At 38.3% G+C, this 23,594-nt stretch overlaps 1 protein-coding gene and 1 long non-coding RNA gene across 2 annotated transcripts in view; both read right to left on the minus strand.

Annotated features, from left to right (window-relative positions):
• Positions 1-1,230: 1,230 nt before the first annotated feature.
• Positions 1,231-2,233, minus strand: LOC145408674 (uncharacterized). Its single transcript, XR_013898964.1, has 2 exons — positions 1,505-2,233; positions 1,231-1,398 (listed from the first exon to the last, which is right to left on the minus strand). It is a non-coding gene; the product is annotated as an uncharacterized LOC145408674 (long non-coding RNA).
• A 1,105-nt stretch (positions 2,234-3,338) lies between these two features.
• The window catches only part of shot (dystonin-like protein short stop), a 250,965-nt gene continuing 230,709 nt past the window's right edge, over positions 3,339-23,594 (minus strand). Inside the window, exons 46-54 of the mRNA XM_080279354.1 lie at positions 18,118-18,286; positions 14,437-14,657; positions 12,257-12,330; positions 10,646-10,693; positions 9,636-9,680; positions 8,440-8,493; positions 8,013-8,081; positions 7,623-7,676; positions 3,339-4,966 (exon numbers count right to left, since the gene is read on the minus strand). Coding sequence (XP_080135480.1) covers positions 4,834-4,966; positions 7,623-7,676; positions 8,013-8,081; positions 8,440-8,493; positions 9,636-9,680; positions 10,646-10,693; positions 12,257-12,330; positions 14,437-14,657; positions 18,118-18,286 — 867 coding nt within the window. The 3' untranslated portion in view covers positions 3,339-4,833. The remainder of the gene's footprint in view (positions 4,967-7,622; positions 7,677-8,012; positions 8,082-8,439; positions 8,494-9,635; positions 9,681-10,645; positions 10,694-12,256; positions 12,331-14,436; positions 14,658-18,117; positions 18,287-23,594) is intronic.

The following is a 23,594-nucleotide window of genomic DNA, read 5'->3' on the forward strand; positions in this document are numbered from 1 at the left end:
ACAATACGGACCTGTTGGACGTCTTGGTCATCTTAGTAACCAAAGTCTAACACAAATACTTCTTTTAAATGTTTTCCTGGCTCCACTGCACAGTTTGATAAGTTTAAACTTCAACACCTCGTATTATTATAGTGTCGTACCGCACTAGCGTTTGTTTGGATTAATATGGCTGACTCACCAACTAAGCAATCGTTCAGTACATTATTTTCAGTGGAACTGCCTACTACTTTAAAACATGCTAAAACACACACATCAGAAGTCCTGAAGGTAATCTCCTTTTACTAACTGCACAGATTTATTCAAATATTATGTAAATAGACAGCACACTATTTTAATCCCCAAGCTAAGATTCTCTGAAAGCCTCATGGTTACTCTTTCTTTACAGGTATCTGTATACTGTATGCGCTTGATTGAATAGGAAAAAAAAATCCTATAAATAGCATTATTATTATAAACTTAGTAGTAAGTACAATTTCACAGGTGGTCTTTAAAACCCCGCACAAATATTTAATCGAGGCTGGGCGACGCTAGACCACCTGGTGGCAGACCGATGAAACTGGTTGGTGAAGCTGTTGCGCCAGACATGACTGGGGCTGAAGAGCTGCAACTTACTGTGTACTGCATAAAGAAATTTGTTATAAGATGGAATAAAGATTCTGGGAGTTTCAATGTGTGGGGCCCATTTCACCAGGCATGCTGTTGATAGTTCTCCCCACCCTTGTATATCCTCTTTTCTTGCTTGTGGATCCTATTTCACTTCAATTTTGCATGCCGAAACCGATCTGGATGATATAACTGTGTAAGGGAACTGTTCCGAAGTATCTGGGCAACAAAGGCTTCAACATGCTTACATGTGTCGGCCTTGGTTACCTAATGGCAGCTCTTCGCATTCCTCTATCTCTGGCAGTCTCCCTATTCACTCCCATATGCATGAAGGTCACACACTACAACCTGTCACATTATGATACTACTGTAAAGTACGGGTGTTCCTACCCTAAAGCGGATATTTGCTTCCGCATCAACCTCGCTAGGCAAATATCGCGTTATAGGGACTCTTGAAAACCCCAATTTCCTTTCACACCCCTGCCCAAAGTCCACGTTTTCCCTTGTGGTACAAAATTTTTTTATAACTCTCAATTTACACCTAAAAGCATTAATATGATTATAAAAAATACATCAGGTCAATACAGGACTTTTTTATTTATTGTACTGTACTTTATGTGAGGAGAAGAGCAGACACACGTCGACCGAGATGGAGTAGAGGGGGAGAACACACACTAAAATCCACCAAAGTCTATTTCGCTAGCAACACTCCAATCATCACTTTCTAGGTCCTCCATAGCTTCTTCACCCTGCTGTCGCTGGAAATCCTCTTGCTGTAGACCAGCGGCAGCTTGTCTGGCGAAGTAAAAGTGATCGGTGAATGTTTATGGCGGTTTACTCGGTCGGTGTGCATGATTGTAGACATTGACTGCATCAACAATCTGCTTAGTAACGTCGTTACCTCTTGCAAGGGAAGGGTCGCTGTCAAGGATGAACTTCTTGAGAGACTCAGCTTGACTCAGGATTTGACTTAAAACTGCACTGCTGGGTTCACTTGCTGGTCTGGCCTCCCTCTCTTCCTCTAGCTGTTCCCTCTCCTCTTTGTCCCTGTCTTGTTGCTCAACTTTTTGCATAAACCGCTCATCTGAAGTGTCACTGGTGTCCCTGGCAATCTCCAACGTCACCTCACCACAACTGGGCACACTGCGCCACAGCCTGCCCGGTTCAAATTACCGCATGGCTCTAACAGGGCCCGCGTTAGAATGTTTATTTCCTACTGCAAAATAATGCCTGGTTAGAGCAGTATCGCGCTACAGCAAAGCGCGTTATGGGAGGAACACCTGTATCTATGTCTCTATAGCCAGACATCACAATCCCATAAGGGGTGGCCATTTGTCTTTGAGTTAGTTGTTTTACAGGGAGGGGCACTAACCCTCCGCCAACCCACTTGTTGACATGTGGGGAACATGTATGGGTTGGTTATATGGTTACCACCCAGCATTGTAAATGGTTTCCTGGCTTACAGAAAACCATTAGGCTTGTCACTCAATGTAAGTCCACCTGAAAAGGAGAGAAGAGTAATAAGAAGTGACAAGAAAGATGGGAGGAATGGGAAGAGAGGAGGGCAGACACAAAAAAAGACTGATGTAGGTGAAGGAAGAAGCAGGCAGTATTACATGAAGTGAGTGGATGATGGCCGCCACCACCTACCACAATTTTTTTACATACTTCCTCCTCCCACCCCCCACCCCCCAAAAAAAATGTACTTCCTCCATTCCGCATACACTTTAACAAATGCTACCTTCTCACTCTTCAACTGTTTAACCTCAGGCACCAGATTCCATCCAGCCTAATCTTTTTTATCACTATTCTTATCTTGCTATTTCCATTCTATCAGTTTTTCAGAATATTAATCTCCTCTGATTTCATTGCAACTTGTTAGCCGTCTTCCATTTTCACCCCTTAAAAGTTTTCACTAATTTTTCCACATGCATTTCCACTTTTTTGCACCTCATTCCCAAGCAGTTTCCTGTTTTTAGAATAACATACATTTTTGTTTCAACTTCTTCATTCGTCTCCTCCACCTTTCTCTTAATTGCATCTTTTTACATAGTTGCTGTTCTTCCAGATGATTTCCTTTGGTGAATCAATTCTATCCAATTCTTTCATTTCTCAGATGCTCATTGTTTCCACATCCCCCCATGCTGTTCCTGTCTTAATAGATTACGCCTTTGCAGTACTACACACTCTTAACGCTTCTAACCCATCATGGTTTCTGCTCAAATTCATCTACCACTGCCCTGATTTTTTTCCACTTTCACTCCTTCACTCTTGAGTATTCCTCTCACCCATCCTCATTCAAGCTCCACTCAGTTTCACCTTACGTACCACAATCACAAGGTCATTAAGTCCTCTTCATTGTCCTTTCTCAGTATTTAAGTTAGATACATACAAGCATTTTTCTCTCTAGCAGCATGCAATCATTTAGCCTTTTATCAGTATTCATTAGAGGATAAAAAATTATTCACTTTGGTTACTCGTTTATTATCGAAGCATTAGTATAATCATAAGCAATTTAAATACAAAAAATATGCTATGACGAGTGATCAATTATAGAATAACCAAAGATTTTAGTACATCAGATTCTCATTTAGTTATATTGAATTTATTTTTAGCCCCATTATTAACGCTTGGGCTCCTACACTGTATTATTTACAACTTATATCAAAGCATGAAAGCAAAATGTTTATACAAACAATACAACAAAAAGGGAGTCAGAAATAATCTTAATGGGAAAAAAAAAAAAAAAAAAAAGTTACAAGTTAGAACAACATTGACCTGTGGTATAGCCAAGAAGGATAAGGAGGCAAGATGGGGACAAGACCACTAGAAGGCTGATGGTGGTGCCCTCTCAATAATACCCGGAACCAGCCTGCACCCACCCACCACCTCATCTCTCATGGACATTATCACATTCCCCAGAGCCGCCTCAGCTCTTGCTTCGATTTATCATGGACCTGAAACCACGCCACAGCAGACCTACTCAAGCTTCTGTGTGTGTGGTGAACATGGGTATGATCACAAACTTCAACTTGTGAGTTTAGTTCTGCGTGTGAGTAAGACAATACTAGAGTCCTCTTTTACTCTGTGGTACTAAAAGCTGATAAGTGTATATTACCAGACCCAAATTACTGCTTTTTTTCTCTTCAGGACTTTCATTTCATACTCTGGACAAAAACCTAGAGGATCATTTTGAAACAGTACCAGAATAATTGGCTTAGTATAAATCCTAGACTATTTAAGCACCATGGAACTCCAGACGAGCTCGGAGTTATAAAATCAACGTAACACATTATATCGCAAGGTTTGGCAGTTTGGCAACCTAAGAATGACCCACTGAGGCTCGCATGGCAAGCACAACGGACAATAGTTAGACATGAAGCATTAAAGGTGAGTATATAAAAAAATAACTGCCTTAGTCTATGAACCAGTATAGTGAAAATAACTGCTGGCTTGAGCATCTGTCCTGGTTCAACTGATACCGGCATATTCAATAAACGTAAAAAGTGTGCAAGAAATTTTATAGCATCCACTTTTAATATCAGTAAAACTGGTATCATTAAATAAATTTTAAATTAAGCCAAACTAAAAAGTTTTCAAATATTTACCTTAAAGCAATGTCATAGAAGACCTGCACAAAAACAACCTATATAAAAAGCATGCGAGATATGTTGAGTGGAATGGCTGAGAAATCTCAAAATGGGCTCAAACTACCCTACAATTATATCACTTGTTCATGGCCAGACCAGACATAAGGAGCCTCTGTTGCATTTCAGTATCTCACTTTTAGACTTTAAAAGTTCAAAAAAACACAACCTGGGCTCAATATATCCCATCTTACCAATATGTTAGGCAACAGGGCTTGTCCTGTCATAGTATCACAAATGCTAGCATATTCAGAAATGGGACAGCATCATGAAAAACAAGTTGAAAAAATTGATACATGAAAATGAGAATGTAGTTTCAAGAAATTTCCTAACTTTCACTAAAGTCTGTTTCATTAAAGCTCTTTCCAAATAAAGTGCTGGACATGTTAACATTAAAATAATGCACACAGCTTCCTGTAGCATCCAGCAACATTCTGTCTATACCTTATTTTATCTTATACTATACATCAGGGTCACGTCATTTTTTAAACCATGATGGGGGAAAAAAAAAAAAAAATCATTGCATAAAAAATGACGAGGCATTGGTTCTCCCCAACACAACCATATGAACTACTCATATTGTTTATACTTTGCGCTTGGGCTCAACTATTCCAGTCTTCCTGGCTGCTCCACTACTGGCGTCAGAAGCTCCTGATGTTCGTCGTGGCACTTTAGTAGTTCCATCGTGACTGCTGGACCCTGAAGGATTCCGAGTCCTGTTGGAGAAGCCATCAAACATTAAACCGTTGACTGCCAGGTCTGTATAAATACAGGCAACCCTAAATACACGCTCACTGCCAGGTCAGTATAAATACAAACTCTATTTCAAGAGATTGCCATGGCACGAATATATTAGTTAGACCTAAAATGGTGGGAGGGGTGGTAGGCCTACCCTCCCCATATTACCCCAGGCCACACCCCCTGGTAATAGTGTAAATACTGTAATGGTGTAAATATTGTAGTCTGCATTGTGTGTCACTTAGTACAACTACCATCAAAAGTACACCAAAATTTCATTTTATGTTTGCTAAAGTGTGTACAGTACAATGATGTGATAACCATATTCGTGATCTCAATGGCATTACGTGAACAATAAACCCCAATCACCCTAGGAATTAAACCTGCACCGGCCCAATCCGATTGGAGGCCTTAATTACCTACTAAACCACCAGGTGCTATAATTTGGTTAGATGGTTACCACCCAGCATAGTAAATGGTTTCCTGGTGTGCAGGAAACCATTTGGCTTGGCACTCAATGTAGAGTCACCCACAGACAGACGGAAGAGGAAAAAATGAAGGAAGGAAAGACATAAGAGGAAAGATGGAAGGAACAGAGGAAAGAGCTGGCACCCAAAAGCAGCACTACATCAAGTGACTGCTGCTCTCTGGTGCCTGCCCTTTCTCTCTTCCATCTTTCCTCTTATGACTTTCTTTCCTTCATTCTATACACCTGTGCATTTTTTTTTTTAATGCATGTATACTCAAAAACAATAATTGGTATCCTTTCCAGGACACTAAAACATGGGTCAGTGAAGTCTTATTCACACTCAGGTGGGGAAAAAAAAAAAAAAAAAATCCATGATGCATGCTGAAGTGAGGGTGAATTTATAGTAAAATGATGGTAATGGCTGTGAAAGATGACAAACATTTCTGACCCATGACTTTTTTTCTACTGAAGGGACTGCTGCCTATTTTTTCCATCTGTGCATCCATTCAGCTGACGTCATCATACTGGAATCAATCATAACACTACATATACTGTATTTTCAAAATGATTTTAAGTAAGACTTTTCATTCCTGCACGCTGATCATATTGGTAATATACATATTACATTAGCTGCTACGTAAGCAGCAGGGTATGTTTACAAAAAAGCACAAGATTTTCCATCACGCACACTGAATTATAAACCATGATGTGAAATGAAGGTCACTGAAATATTAAAAATTCTTCTCTATCATCTGCCTGCCAAAAGAGAACATTATGATGTATAGCTTTAATATTACCTGGTATATTAAAATAAGTGTAACTTTTAACACAGGAATGACATCATCATCATCAGAAAAGAACAATATTTCTTATCTGTTGATAAATGAGAAAGAAGAAATTCCACCTGCATGTGAAAACAGGTGGTAGGTGGTGGCAACCAGCATCCACTCGATGTATGTAGTGCTGCCTACTTCTTCCTTTCCCTTTCTCATTCGATTTCTGTGTCTGCCCTCCTCTCTTCTTACTTCTCCCCTTTCATCCTGTTACTATATTACTCCTCTTTCCACTTCAGGTGGCTCTACAGTGAATGACAAGCCTAATGGTTTCCTATAACCCCGGGAAACCATTTACAATGTGAGATGGTACTGTAACTATATAACCAAATTATGGGGTTATGTGGAGCGTGCATTGGTGCCCGTTAACTGGCTGGAGAAATGCAAACGTAAAGTCCATCTACAAACCAAAACTCCACACTATTCCACGTGCCTTGCTGTAGTGCTTCCAGTTGCAAGAGAACATTGATTAACTACATGGGAAAACCCTGCAGAGTGGTTGCTTGCCTGTGGCTGATCAGCCTGCTTGGCTAGACAAACTGGGGCTGATCAACATCAACAGCAGCAACAACAACAAGCATTGTAAGAAATTACTCTTTTTTTTAAAGCTGAACTCAAATTTCACATTTTCACTCAGGTCCTGTAATTCTGAACGGCCTAATACTAGGAAAAAGTTGCTTGTGTTAAAACACAGCAACTGCAAAAAATACTAAAGAAATTTGTATTCATTTCTGAATACTTACGATACAGGCTCTGTGAGCAATTAGCTATTTCTCACCGAAGACCTATTACGTATGTACTTTAAGATGGAATCTTATGAATGTCAGGGGATGTAATAAATACCTGACAAATACCTGTACTAATTTTCATACTCTTCATGCCCATGTAGTAACACCCAAACCTGCTCTGAGAAAGAAAATTCCCTGGCAAGGGGGTTCCAGCAGGTTAACACCATTATGGTCACTATTATATATGTGCAAAATACAATGCACAACATAACCAACACAAACGGTTTCATTAACTCTGGTCACCCTCAATGGTTTTAAGTATTGTGCCGTGAATACTGAATGCTGCTGAAACTGCAAATGACTTTACAATATGACTTCATTGTTAATGTTAGTTAAAATTATTCTCATATTCCAAGTTGGTGCTAAAATCATGGAACAGTAAAAGTTCTAGCACTTGATATTTTAAACTGGATGAATACTGGAGTACGAAAATATAACAATTACCTAGGGCAAAAATATAACCATGAAATTAACCCATCATAAACTAGTATGACTTCTATCATGAGAACTTTTACTGCTTAGTTTGTATCATTAGTTTGGTTACCTTGTGGTAGTTGAAGTCTTGGAAGAGGTGGTGTGTGTTGTGGACGTTTTTGGTCTGGAAGTTGTTAAAGGATATAAAAACTATTAGTTCTAGTAAAAAATATAAGTTAAAGCTGAGAATGGATGAGACTAGTTTCATTTAAAGAATCACACAACACAATATTAGTACTACATGGAGGGGAAAAAAAAAAAAAAAAAAAATTGCTGCTTGATACTGTTAAGTAGAACAAAATTTCAACATGCAGCACCCACAAAAATACAAACTAGAACCTAAACAAAATATTCTATTCAGTTAATCACAACTACATAAACTAACCAGACTACTGTTAAAACAAGATGACATACAAACTTTGTCAACCCATGCCCCATCCATTCACCCTCTGTTAGTTACCTCAGTGTTGGGATTTTGCTTGTTGTGGAATGATTGGAGTTAAGACTAGTTGTTGACGAAGTTCGGGACCTGGAGAAGTCACACTGGTATTATCAAGGAGAGATGGTGCTAGAACTGGCATATGAGCACCGTATCAGCATGAAGGGAAGTGAGTGGTGGTTAAATTCTGATATTATCCATTCTTTTACAATCAGCAACTGGATTGCTTACTTTGATACTTTACAAGTGAATCCCATCCCATAAACTGCATTAGTCATGTAATTATGAAACTGGTGGCTTCCCCAATATAAAATTTTTCAAGATATATATATCGTTCAACATCAAACAGCCAGCTGTTGTACTCTCACTTTTATGCTTTCACAATGCTGTTCAGGTGTAAGCCACAAGACACACTAAACAACAGCACAGGAGTTAGATGCAAGTTTACCTGAGAGGAGTTCCCGCAACATTCAGGTTAGAGGTGGAGCCAGAGAGGTTAGTCCTGTCCCAAAAAAAACAACCATCACCAACACAGTAAGTAATAGTTAATAAGAAATCAATATACATATTTTTTTCCTTGCTACTTCTCATCAAGCAATCAACTTCATTGTTTAAAGACAAAAGTTTTCAAACTATGGTTGTCTGAATATAAAAATAATTTATAAAAATACTCCTTCAATAAATTAATGAAGATTGTTAAAACACATTCTTGGCATGCTATAACTCTTATTTGCTCACACCACAGTAATCAATTTTACTAACTTGAGAGTTTTTGAACATTTAAAAACTGAACTGAAAATAAACACTAATGAATACCACAAAGTACTATATTACAAACATTTAGTCCAAATATACACTCTATAAAATCAGTGAAAAAATCAAATAATTCTTAAAAGAGCTAATTCTCAACAGACATGGCACTGTCTATGCTAAGGAAGCTCCAAATATCTCATGCAAATGATCAGGTCATCACTGATATGGAAAATGCCTACACCTAAAACTATTCCCAATAATTTCTTAAATTGTTCATACACGATATATAGAAGACATTTATATTAAATGGTGAGGGACCTAAAAAAAAAAAAAAAAAAAAAAAAAAAAAAAAAAAAAATCACAAACTTCAAAAAGACCAAAAATATGCACATGCATCTTAAATAAACCATCAAGCAATGCAACATCTGATAAAACAAATACCATTATCAAATTATAATTTTATATATATATATATATATATATATATATATATATATATATATATATATATATATATATATATATATATATATACAGAGTAGATGCAAACCATTATGAAATATATGAAAGGTGATCAGCTGTATCACAGTTAGTAAATATGCATCTTTTTGAAAAAAAAAAAAAAAAAAAAAAAAAAAAAAAAAAAAACAGCATGATGAATATTTGCATTATACAGTACCGGTACCAGTAAATGTGTATGATATTGTTCAGTATGACTTTACAACTTCTTACTTTTATGTTCACTTAAGAAGTCACAAATCAATAATAAACTGTGCTTTACTATGTAGTAATCAACCTTTCATAACCAATGGCTACAATGCTACAGGATGGTCATATTCATAAATCAACGCAAAATCACAGTCAAAACAGTCTAACAGCACACAGAGTTACCGTTCCCAATCAGAAGTAGGACCCACAAGAACCGGAATTTTGGTCCTAAAAGAAGAAAGACCCAGTCAACAGTATACATAGCAGTCTGATTTATAGGATCCCACCATATTTTACTTTAGGCTGCACTGAACTCTGTATCACATACACATCACAACCACCCACTGAAGATTAATCATTTTAACACCTTCAATCTGATGACAATGTTTTTGTTTTATTCTTGCTAGACAGTTTCATTCACTTTAAGGGGAGAATTCTTGCTATGAAGAGGTTGAAGAAGGCTAAACCAAACCCCTCTAATTCAAGAAGTCTCTCCTGACCTGAAAAGGATCACCTAAAGATAGCTTGAATAAAATAAAAAATAAAGCATCAGACTGATGGGGCTAAACAATTGACAACCATACAGAATTTTACACAAGAGCAGTTTATTTACTCCAGCATTAAACCTGTCACAGTTTATTAGTTTAGTCAATATACAGGGGTTTGTGAAAATAATTACCAGTAATACTTTGTGATCAGTTTAGCATTAATACAGGTGGATGATACGAGAGTGAAGGGGAATAGCCCTGAAACAGGTTTGATACATGCATTGCTGTGATCTCAAGCTAAACTGCATAAATTATAAAAATGGCATGTAAAGCTCGATTATTAAAAGAGAAAAATAAGCACTGTATGGCTTTAAGTGTTTGGTGTACATCTTAAGCTATTCCATGAACAAGGATTTACTTTTTTTTCAAAAGCTGAAAAAGCTCCGCTACAAGGATAACTTCTCCTTTATCCTAATATTAACTTGTAATTAATACAGTGGTTAGGAAAACAGGGTCATCTATGAATAATGATAAAACAAGGAAGGGTAGGGTATTGAGGATTCAATTTTGGAGGAATGATTATAGGCTGGATTAAAAGGATTTCAACAAAAATCACTGTTCATGAGGAGTCACTTGGGAGCAAGGTGGCCACAAGACAAGGAGAGGACTAACACACACTAACATGCTCAGTGCATACTGCTTTACCTAATTCCTGCCTCTTTCAATCGACTGGACAGAGTCGGTGAATATAACCTGGAGAGGAAAATAATTTCAGTGCCATGATATAACAGCATTCACAAAATGTATGATGTGATTTGTAACAGTCTAGGTTCTGCATATATACAGACAATTAGTCTTCATGCAACCCCCAAACCGTGGTGTTCATGCAATTGCTTACCCATCAAAAATGGTTACCAGTATTAGTGACAGAATTTCCACTCAACAGCTAAATATCTAAGAAGAGAGAGTGTGAGAATGAGAAATACCTTTAATACAAGGTGCCCACAAAAAACATATAACATTTATTCCCAAGAAAATGCTTTTATAGAAGTTCCTAAATACTAATACTAGCATTAAATATTTCCTAAGTATTTTTCTTACCATATCTTACAAGTTTCCAATGTACTGCAACCACTGCAGCCACTAGCAATACAGTAAAAGACTTGAAGAAGATCGAAAGACACAATGTCAATGTGCATAAATCCCAAAGTGCAAGCTGAACACAACTCTCATAATCATAGTTCTGACTCGGTTCCGGTTCTACTTTAGCTTGAAACATAAATGATACTTGCATTATGTCTAGCAGAGCAGCTAATATCATGTGTACAGTTATCTGCATATGAGAGAAGGCAAATTTCCTTCAGCAAAATATGCCTTGGAACTACTCTGAGCTCAAAATATGACAAGCTATGATTATGTATGAAGCTGGGGCAGCCTGGGAGCGAGGCAGGAAGGCTATACGAGGAACTGTCTTTGATGGGGCGAGCTGAATATGTTACCTTGACGAGGCTGCCACTGCCACAGGTATACTGGATGCTGACGGGGCTCTGGTCATGCTACGAGACCTGTTAGTTCAGTGGCAGACTTTGGTTGATAGTGATAAGGGATGGACTATCTCCCACCTGTATATCTACATTAACCACACTTGCATCTCTTGGTAGATATTTTAATGATCCAAATACAGATATAGTCAGGAACACATGTTTGCCTATTATCTCCCATCCTCTATTCACTTTCACTCTGCTGGCTAATATTTGTCATCTGCGAGAGAATTTGCATGTTTCTCTCTCCATTGGTCATTTTCTTTCATAAGATGCATCAAGGAGAAAAAATGACAGACACGCCCCAAGTAAGAAGTGAAACAGTAGGCAATCTTTTGTCCCTGACTGAACCTGCAACCTCTGAATCTGTTTTCAATGATTAACAGGAAATGTGGTGTGTAAGTGGGTAAGTATTAATATCAATGTATATTACTAACACTTAAATATATGAAGTACTATATGAGCTTTACATGATATACAAATGTCTGTATAAACTTCATGCTTAATCTGGTTAGTAAAGCAGAACTACTGTACTCATAATTAAACCAACTCAATTAATATCAAATAGCACAAATCATGCACTCCATCTGGAATAAAAAAATCATCATTAGCCAAAATTACAAACACAACAAATATAGTAATTTCATCAAATCTGTTACAATGACAAAGTATCTGGGAACTTCATACAGCTGTCAACAATATCTGTGTTCACAGCTTACTGTGCTCCTTTGGACAATTTCATGTTAGTTCAAAAGATACTCCTTAAACATCTTACCTAGAGGTGACTGAAGCGGCACGCGTCCCTGTGCCATTAACAGTGCCTGGTGAGGACTTGACAGGGGCCGAAGCCTGAAGAAGGAGAGAAGAGGAGGCCCAAGACTGAGTGGTAAGCCATAACCCAGAGGTGTAAGGGATCAAGGTTAATGGTTGAGACTAGCTCAGATATTAACAACAGATGGAAATGTAACAAATAGTTGATTACCACCAGAAACACTGTTGATGAATGCACACTCAACTTTCTGTCACACACTCTCCTTCATGTAAGCTTAACAGGAAATCAGCATAGCCAGTTAAGTACTGTACTATACATTTAAAATTTCATGTGAGATAATGGTGAAAAACTATCAGTAAATCATTTATGAAAAACAATTTTTATAAAGTATTTCAATGCATATGAATTTCAAAGAGTAATTTTTGGATAAATTTGATACAAAAGGCAAAAAAGTCCAAGATGCAACAATATTATCAGTATTCTTTAAATAAAATGTACATCCATCATCTTGCTTTGAATGAAGGACGGACAAAAGGGAAATGTTATCAAACAGACTTAAAACCTTGTTTCAGACAATGTTAATCAAAACCTTCTTAAAAGTAATCCCTCATTAAAAGAAATTACGTGTAGCTACTATTCAACCGTGACTATGGTAATTGTGTTGTTACATGAAAATACAGTAATCTGTACCAGATCACCTGTATATCAAAACACGAGTAGAACCATCATATACAGCAAGCAAACACCATATTAAGATATTATATATATGTTCATACAGTATATCTATAATTCAATCCATGCCTTTTATATAAAACATGCATGGAGCAATATTCCCTTAACCCATTCACTGCGTCAGTGTTTGTTTACATGTACATCCTGTGTGTGGCAGTTTTCAAATATTCAGAAAAAAATAAAAAACAAATAACACTGTCAAAAGATAGTGAAAAAAAAAACAAGTTCAGTGGTAAAAAAAAAAAAAAAAAAAAAAAAAAAAAAAAAAAACTGAAACAGGTCTGCAAAGTAATAAATATTCCATGCGGTGGTGCCAGGCGAACGATGTGTTATGGTCGCACTGTGTCACCAGCGTCAAATTTGTGATCAGATAAGGTGTCACTACTGTATATTTGTTTTTTTCTTGCAGGACAAGCATTTCCTCACTCACAAACATGGAAATTACGATATTTACCGGTACATATTTTCAGCGTAGTAGTAATACCGCCAGCGGAGGCCTCCTGAAGAAGATTTTGTACCGATACCTTCGGCATGTTGAAGGCAACTGAGCGCTCTTCCTTGTAAAACTGCATAACCTATGTATGGCAATATTCTATAGGGTGCCATGAGTTGCTAGCCGACTTATTTCACACCATTTCTGACGGTGGAATTTTTGAAAGCAGGAAATCATATGATACAGCTGGAGTCAGAGCTATTTGGACTCAAATATCATATATGATACAGCTGCAGTCAATGGGTTAAGTTTTATTTCTCCAACTGCCATACTGTGCAGTACATCGGAAGCTTCAAAATGAAAGGAAAATACTTCTGAATATTGTAATAGGCTCTGCTCTTACAATATGAAATGATATACAGGAAGATTTAATGCTCATCATCATGCTACCACAGAGGTTAAACATACTATTCAAAGTGAAACAAGTCTAGAGAAATATGTTCATTTTCTTCTCATAACCACCTCCCCTTTTGTAAGTTAGTGTGGGATCATTGAAATTCTAGTGAGAGCAACATCAGTGTGCCTCACTCAACACCACAGTGTCAACTCTGCCCAATTCAGAATATCAAAATATATTTATTGGGGTATCAAAAACTACAATATGATATCTACAATTGCACCCCTTCAGTCCAGTGATATGTTTATGTATTTTGTTCTTTGCTTCCACCAAATTATTTTATTCAACTTTGGATGAACCTCAAGTGGGGACAGGGTTAATGAAAGCTATATCCGGTCTTCCAGTTTGAAAAGTCCCTAAAAAGTTAAGTAAAATTATGTGGTGGTGGCAATAATGGAATAAAAAAATACATCATCAGAATGAAGTGGTTAACAATGCAACACTGCAATAAGTGGATTAGATAAAGTTTTTAGCTGGTCACAGGCCACCACTGTACCCTAGGGCTACGATTCCCTTTGGTATGGTGGCAACAGAATGCACAACACTGGAGCTTTATTTTACCTTTCTAAGAGACGAAGATCGCTGGACCCCAGAGGACTGACTAGAAGATGTTCGTGCTGTGCGAGAAAAGGAGGGTGTGCGCCTCATTGGGGTGCGGCCACCATCGTTGGAGTCGAGTGAGACCTCAGATCCAGCACGGCTGGGAGGGCGAGAACTTGGACGAGACCCTGGACCTCTTGAGCCAGGTCGACTTCCACCACGGCTACCAGGTTGACTGTCACCTGTGAGGATTATAAAATGGAAGAAAGAATATGTTAATAACTAACCTCACATTATCACCTTCAAGGAAACAAGGGCCCAAGGCTACAATACCACACTCAAGAACATTTAAGAGCAGATGACTAGTCTGCTTCCCTTGATGCCATTACTGTAGAGTATATTATAAAATGTTCTTCAGTCATATTTTAGGTGCTGAGCCTATGCAAGGCTGTCACATCAACTGGGTGGTTCTAACTATTTAACCACCAGGATAGCACTTTGTAACAACATATCAATCAAGAGTACATATTTTACATCATCCTTTCTTACCATGAATATGACTGATATTTATCATCTACTCTAATTGCACACCTTTACATGGCATAGGAAAATCCAGGAGAGTTCATTGTTGTTATGATGGACATAAAGAACAGATGGAGTCCCAGGTAAAATGCTAGTGATTATCCCTCTCTCTCTCTCTCTCTCACACACACACACACGATTCAGAAGTGGAAGGTCATGTGTTTCTAACTTGTTGAGCTTTTACTCAAGAGCGATTGATGTGGTACAGGAGAGAGATGGTTGGGTGGATTGTGTGTACTTAGACTTAGAGAAGGCCTTTGACAAGGTACCTCATAAGAGACTAATGTGGAAACTAGAATATATAGGAGGACTAAAGGGGAAACTTCTGGAATGGATGAGAGACTTTTTGAGAGACAGACAAATGAGGACAGTAATAAAGGAAAAGATGTCTGGATGGAGGGAAGTAACAAGTGGAGTCCCTCAAGGCTCAGTGTTGGCGCCAGTAATGTTCCTGATTTACGTAAATGATATGGTAGATGGAGTGAACAGTTATGCAAGTCTGTTTGCTGATGATGTAAAGATCTTGAGGAAGATAGAGGTTGAGGAGGATTGTAAAATACTGCAGGAGGATATGGATAGGATACACAACTGGAGCCGGACGTGGGAAATGAAATTTAATGTAAAGAAATGTAAAATATTGGAAATGGGTAAAAGTACCAGGAGACCATCACTGAATTATTTTTTGGGTAATGAATTAATCACAAAAAGGAGAGAAGAGAAAGATTTGGGAGTGCTGGTCCAAGATAGTTTGTCATCAGAAAAGCACATTAACAAGATAGTTGGAGAGACTTATAAGCTCTTGACTAACATAAGAGTGGCATTTCATTATATGGATGAGGAAATGATGAAAAAATTGATAGTGGCCATGATCCGCCCCAGGTTAGAATATGCAGCGGTAGTGTGGTCCCCACACAAAAAGAAAGATATAAACAAGATTGAGAGAATACAAAGAACGGCAACCAAGATGGTCCCCAGTCTGACAGACCTGTCATACAGAGAGAGGCTGGAAAAACTGGATTTGCCTTCGTTAGAGGAAAGGAGAAAGAGGGGAGACATGATTGCGGTGTTCAGGACCATGGTGGGAGTAGATAAAATTGACAAAGAAGATCTGTTTGTATGGGATAAGAGAGCAACAAGAGGACATGGAATGAAATTGAAAAAGTCAAGCTGCTTGAAGGATATCAAGAAATATAGCTTTCCTTACAGAAGTATAGACTTATGGAATAGCCTGGACAAAGAGATCATCCAGTCTAAAAACTTAAACGAGTTTAAAGTTAAATTCGACTTATTGAGAAACAGCGACGGAAACCCACGAGCATAGTACATTCCGTGTATATCACAATTAGGTATATTCTTAAATATTTGGAACGACTTAGACAAAGAGGTGGTGCATGAGAAAAACATTCATGTGTGTAAAGGTAGACTTGATAAATGTGGATATGGAGACAGGACAACACGAGCATTGCTCAATTCCTGTATACTACAAATAGGTAAATACACACACACACACACACACACACACACACACACACACACACTCTCTCTCTCTCTCTCTCTCTCTCTCTCTCTCTCTGCTAGTGATTATCCCTCCCAGGTAAACTGCTAATGATTATCCCTCCCCCCTCTCTCTCTCACACACACACACACACACACACACACACACACACACACACAAACACAGCTGCACACATCATTCAACCTTACCTCAACACACTACACGAATGGTTCACCACAAACAGGCTCAAAATAGCCCCAGCCAAATCTAGTGACTCTTCTCACAAACTGGACAGCAGAACACAGTCACATCCCACACCTCACCATAAACAACACTCCCCTACCACACACACACACACATGCAAAATCCTTGGTGTAACATACATCAATGTCATTAAAACAACACATCACAAACATTAAAAATAAAATAACACCAAGACTCAATGCTTTGAGGTCACTTGCCCATACAACATTCGGACACAACAAAGAAACTACTACCACAGTATACAAACAACACATACGTTCAGTGATAAATTATGCAAGCCCTGCCTGGTCTTCTAACCTGACCAAAACACACTACAACACTCTACAGACCATACAGAACAAGGCCCTAAAAATAATCACAGGCTGCACAGCTACTACACCCACAGACCACCTACATCAAGAAACCAAAGTCCTCAAAGTCAAGGATCACCTAGACATGTGAGGCACCCAGTTTCTTGCTGTAGCCTCCACAAACCCACAACATCCACTACAGTACATGGCAGCACATCCACCCACACCAAGGAACATCAAAACAACACCCAGCACACGATACCATACACAAATACTGTCATCTCTCCCCCCTCGCCCACCTCAGACCAGCTTCCAGAATCATATCCACACTCAGATCACTCGCCGCTTCATTCAGTCACTTAAAGACAACACTCAGCTGCATGCACGGCCTCCTGACATCCACCCTTCTGAATCCTATCTTCCTCATGAGGACAGGGTCCACCTGGCCAGGCTGAGATGTGGGCACCATCCAGCCCTCTTAAGCTACCAGAAGAGGCTGGATGACTCTGTCACTGATGCCTGTCCAGGATGCAACATAGCACCCCATACTATTAAGCACATTATGGAAGACTGCATTGCACACAATCACCTACGCCAACAACACAACATACACTCTTTGAGAGCGCTGTGGGAAAGCCCAGTCTCGGCCATGGCCTTCCTAAGGGACTCGGAGCTGCGCCACAATGCCTAGGGAACAACTACTACTACTACTACTACTACTACTACACCACACCACACCACACACACACACACCAAAAGACCCTATAATAAAGAAAGCACATAATATGGAAAATTTGTAAGGATTTTTTTTTTTTCTATTAAAAGGTCTAACAGGCTGTAATGTAATAACTGTGTGTGTGCATGGGGGGGGGGGACTAAGATACAAATAATGTAATAAATCTGGTTCACACAATACACTTCACACTTCTTTACCCAACTGAATAAAATAGCAAAGTGGCAATTCAACTATATTAATGTATTACATGAGCAAATGATGCAGTATTAGGCAATGAATCTTGAACAACAAAGAAGAGAGCTTTAGCAATACATACACAGTATTGAACATCCCACCTGAGGCATTGTATGAGGAACGTGAGGTGACAGGAGCAGAGGCCTTGCGCTTGCCCCCATGGAGGTGGAAGGATGAAGAACCTCCCTCCTCACTGAAGGAAGAATCTGGGGTTCCAGCACTGAAAGATGACCTTCCCATTCCAGAACTCTTGGCGGTTCTCTCTCGGACCTTCAGAATCACACATCAGGTTACAGTTACCCGTGATGAAATACTGTAGTCTTTATTTCTCTATATTGTCAGGTAAGAAATTGGTGAATATCTATTATTAATGGATATAATTTCATGTTATACTTTACAAACTTTCAAGTATCAAGTTCTATTTACAAGACTGTTGTTATAAAGGAGTACACAATGAAGGTAGGCCATGTTAAAAGACCAGAACAATTTCTTACAATGGGATCTAGCACCATCTACCTGTACATAAAACAGAACAAAAACCTACATTCATACCAAAAACATTTACTTGTACATGAACAAACCTCACTGGTTCACTGTAATGTATAATGTTACTATTAAATGATACTGCTGTCAGAATAATAATAACAACAACAACAAATAATAATAATAATAATAATAATAATAATAAAAATAATGGGGATGAAGTAAGGACCAGATGGAAAGAAAATTTTGAAAGCCTTATGAATGGGAATAGAGAAAGCAGAGCCACTGTAATCATGATTGGTTTTGGGGGTGTGCAGAGAAGGAATGCAGCACCAGGAAATGTGGCACTCACAGGGCTGAAGAATGCTGTGAAATGGCTGAAAAATGGGAAAGCAGCTGGGACTGATGAGGTATATGCAGAGATGATTAAGTGTAGTGGAAAGAGCAGAATGAAGAGCTTGTTGGAGATGTGTAAGAAGGCTTGGATGAGTGAAACTGTGCCAGCAGAGTGGAAAAAGGATGTGACGGTACCCCTGTACAAATATAAAGGTGAGGGGAGCGAGTGCAAGAAATATCGTGGCATAAGTTTATTGAGTGTTGTTGGGAATGCATACGGAAGAATTATTACAGAGAGAGTAAGAGAGATATCAGAAGTCCTAGTGAGTGATGAACATGGTGGCTTTAGGAGTGGCAATGGATGTGTGGATCAAATATCTGCAGGGAGACAGATAATGAAGAAGGCTTGTGAGAAGGGCTAAGAGGTATTTATGAATCTGGAAAAAGCATTCAACAAAGTAGACAGAGAGGGACTGCGAAAGGTTTTGTGCATGTACCGTGTATGGTACGCTGCTAGGTGTCGCAAGAGTTTTTATGATGGTTGTAAGGCATGTATATGGGTAAATGGGCATCTAAGTGAATGATTCATGATCAGTGTGGGCATGCAACAAGGTTGTGTGATGTCCTCATGGCTGTTCCATATATATATGGATGGGGTGATGAGAGAAATAAAAACGCAAGTAATGGAGAGAGGGATGGCGCTAGTAATGAATGGTGATGGATGGAATATCTCAAATTTGTTGTATGCTAATGATGCAGTGCTACTTCCAAATACTAAACAAGAACTTGGATGATTAGTGTAGAGTTTTGCTGATGCCTGTGAGTGTTGTGCCTTGAGGGCAAATGCAGAAAAGAGTACAGTGATGGTAATCAGGAGAGAAGGTGACTCCCAGTGTGATGTTACAGTGAATGGAGAAAGACTAGAATTGGTGAGAGTTCAAATACCTGGGTACAGTGATAGAAAAGAAAGGAAAATGTGCAAAAGAAGTGGAAAGTATTGTGACACAAGAAAGGAAAGTAGCTCGTGCTATGAAGGCCTTCATAAGAAACAGAGGCTTGAGTGTTGCAGCTGCACAAGGCTTACATGAAGAAGTGTTAGTGCCAACTTTAACATATGGGTGTGAGACTATGGTGTGGCATGAAAATGAGAGGTCATGAATGAGAGCAGTGGAGATGTGACTGCTGAGGAATGTATGTGGAGTACAGAGAGTGGACAGGATACAAAATAATGTGATTCGTGAAAGATGCGGAGTGAGGAAGTCTGTGGACACCAGAATCAAAGAGAATGTACTGAGATGGTATGGTCATGTGGAGAGAATGGATATCAATAGAGTGGTAAAAAGGTATATCTGAGCAAATTTGGAGGAGGGAGGAGGCAAGGTAGACCAAGGAGAAGGTGTAGGGATATGGTGATTGAGTGTGTGAGGAAGAAAGGTATGGAAGTTGGTGAGGCTAGGGGACTGACAAAAGATCATGCTGGCTGGAAGAATGTTGTGAAAAGTGAAAGACCAGGGATCTGGCATTCCTTTATAATGTGACAGCATTCAGAATGACTCTACTGAATAAATTTATGTCAAGCTACAGAGTGTGGTAACAGTTTTTTGATGTATCAGATAGAGCCAGGAATCTGGGGGCCTGAATTATGAGTGAATGGAAGTGTGGCCCATTGGACTGGGCAAACTTGGGTTGTCTGGACGGTGCTACTCCTCACCCTGCCCTAGGGTGGGAAAGGAGGTCTGGATGAATAACAAATAATAATAATAATAATAATAATAATAATAACTAAAAAATAATAATAATAACTACAAAATAATAATATATAACAATAATAATAATAATAAATAATAATAATACTAATAATTTTAATATTAATAAATAATAATAATAAATAATAATAATAATAATAATAAAATAATACTAATACTAATACTATAATTATAATAATATATAATAATAAATCTATCTATCTATCCATTGCAAGATGCCATAATCCCATAAGGGGTGGCAATTGACTTTGAGTTATTTGTTTTACGGGGAGGGGCACTAACCCTCCATCAACCCACTTGCTGACATGTAGGGAGCACATATGGTTTGGTTATATGGTTACCACCCAGCATTGTAAATGGTTTCTTGGTTTACAGGAAACCATTTAGCTTGTCACTCAATGTAAAGCCACCTGTAAAGGAAAGAAACGCAATAAGAAGTAACAGGAAAAATGGGAGAAATAGGAAGAGAGGAGGGCAGGCACAGGAAAAAAATAAAAAATAAAAATAAAGGCTAATGAAGAAGTAGGCAGCACTATACCAAGTGAGTGGATGATGGTCGCCACCACCTACCACTATAATAATAAATAATAATAATAATAATAATAATAATAAATGATACACAATAAGCATATTCTCTAATTTTTACTTAAACTGTACACCCAAATAACGACAAACCGATTAGACCATACGTTAATATATTTGAGGGAAATATTAATGCCATACTTAGCAGTGGGCTTGTTTATCACCTTACAGAAGTAACATGACAAAAGAATCAGTTACTGAAACAAGAAATGAAAATAAATGGAATACTGAGTATCTTGACCAGAACAACTGGAGAACTTACCATTTGCTGGTATGCCACCATCATCTGTGCATAGAGAGAGTCGGTTCCCGGAATAGGAGCTTGTGTGATAAGACAAACCACATCAGCAACTTTCACTCATCAATATACAAACTTAACACACCAGAACAAAATTAAGCATAAGTTATCAGTCTCTTGCTTGAGCATCAATGGGCTGTTACAAAATCACTACGGTTATGTACTTCTTATTTTATTCTTGCAACTCTTAGAGGTTTTTGATCTGTTAGGAAAGACTTTTCAAACTGGAGGAGCTACACTGAGCCTTCATTAACTCAGCCAGTATAAGAGCTCTTTCCTAAGTTAAATAAAATCATCAGACAACTGCAAGAATGAAATAAAAATACATAACTGGACTGAGGTGGTTAATGCAGTTCCACGATTCAACTGCACATACAAGGGTAGGGAAGTCAACATATTTCCAAAGCCAAATTATTGGTTAACTGTAGGTGAGTTTACTATTTCAAACATACTGTTTGAGTAGTGATGGTGGGAAGGCTAGGGTTATTGGTATCTGCTGTCATACACTTATCCATAAGTCGTCATTGTATGATAACAGAAGCTACTGTAGATAGCAAACTATAGTGGTGAACATACGTTATAATAAACTCTCACTTCATTGGAATAACATTCATATTTGCCTGAATACAGTTTGTACATAAAACCTATGATACACTATTTGTAGACTCAGCTTTTGTCAATTATTACAAGAACATCATGTGTACTTTGGCTCAGGAAGTACTGGTAATACCAGTAATACAAATGTACTATCAATAAACTACCGTAAATCAGTTAAGGCAATCTGAGCACCACACTAGCACATCCTATGTTGCGAAGCACAAAGTGAAAACCACCAGGTAAACAAGATGTGAGAAATGACTGAGCATACTTATGGTATTATCATCATCCATGGTGTTACTTCTGTGCCTCACACCTTTCAGATGAAAAAACAAATGCACTCAACTTTTCATCACAATTCATTTCCTGATGGTTAACCGGATTAACAAACTCGTGCACTGATTAGGGATGGCACAGCACTGTTGCACAAGTAATCCAAACTACAGCAGACCATGGACCAGAATGTCCCAGACTAAGACCCCTACCCTGGTGGAGCTGGTGGATGAGTCAGATCTGAGGAACACTCCCCCCACTGATGACCCCATACGAACTGTGCACAGGGCGGCACTTCCTGAGCCTTCACACTCATTTTGTCGAATTTGCTCAAACAGAGGCATCAGTTCAGCCATAACAAAATGAGCTGCAACAAATGCCCCTATCAATACTGTATACTCTTTTCAATCAGGCTCCAGTTCACAGTCTGTAGAAGTGAACTACTAGATGAATAATCTGCATAATGTTGAAAATCACTACCTTTACATACTGTATTGAAGTCTAATATAATGATCAGTAAGAATATCCTTTATGTCTGTACTGAATTCAATTAAAATTTATCAGACAAGCATCAAACATGTGTTTTTACTGTTTATAGTCCCATTAACTATGCACTGTCTAGCCATACTTATAGTAACAACTATTAAGAGAGTTTATAAATCCATGGCATAAACTCCAATCTCATGACAAAACTACAGTAATGTATCTGTAGCCTACAACCAAAGTAAATAAATTTGGCATAATCATAAGAAAATAATCCAATGTGCTGTTATCTTCCACACAACACTAAAGAAACTAACAATCACAACTGGTAATATATTGAAGCACAGCTGACCCATACCAAATATAAGATTACTAAGTCCAGGTTTCTTACAGTATGGAGGAACCATATTATCATGAACATAACTATGAATAATATACTTTAGTCCAGTACTGTATAAAGAATTGAGAGAGAGAGAGAGAGAGAGAGAGAGAGAGAGAGAGAGAGAGAGAGAGAAAAAAAAGTGAGGGGAGAAAAATACAAAACTTGCCTAATTTTCATAATCACAACCCAAATTTCATTCTGAAATAAAAAGATGAGGTTAGCATTAAGAAGGCACTAAAAGCAGAACTAAAATACAAACGCCCAGTGACTTGCCTTGCCTCAGGCTCCTACGCTACTCATGGGGAAACACAGGATTGGATGATGGATGGATGGATGGAAAAAACAATAAAAAAGGTGGGGTCCATTTGTTTCTCCATA

Source organism: Coenobita brevimanus, chromosome 78, assembly GCF_032717465.1.
Source record: "Coenobita brevimanus isolate Jiangsu-jjx chromosome 78, ASM3271746v2, whole genome shotgun sequence".
Taxonomy (NCBI): domain Eukaryota; kingdom Metazoa; phylum Arthropoda; class Malacostraca; order Decapoda; family Coenobitidae; genus Coenobita; species Coenobita brevimanus.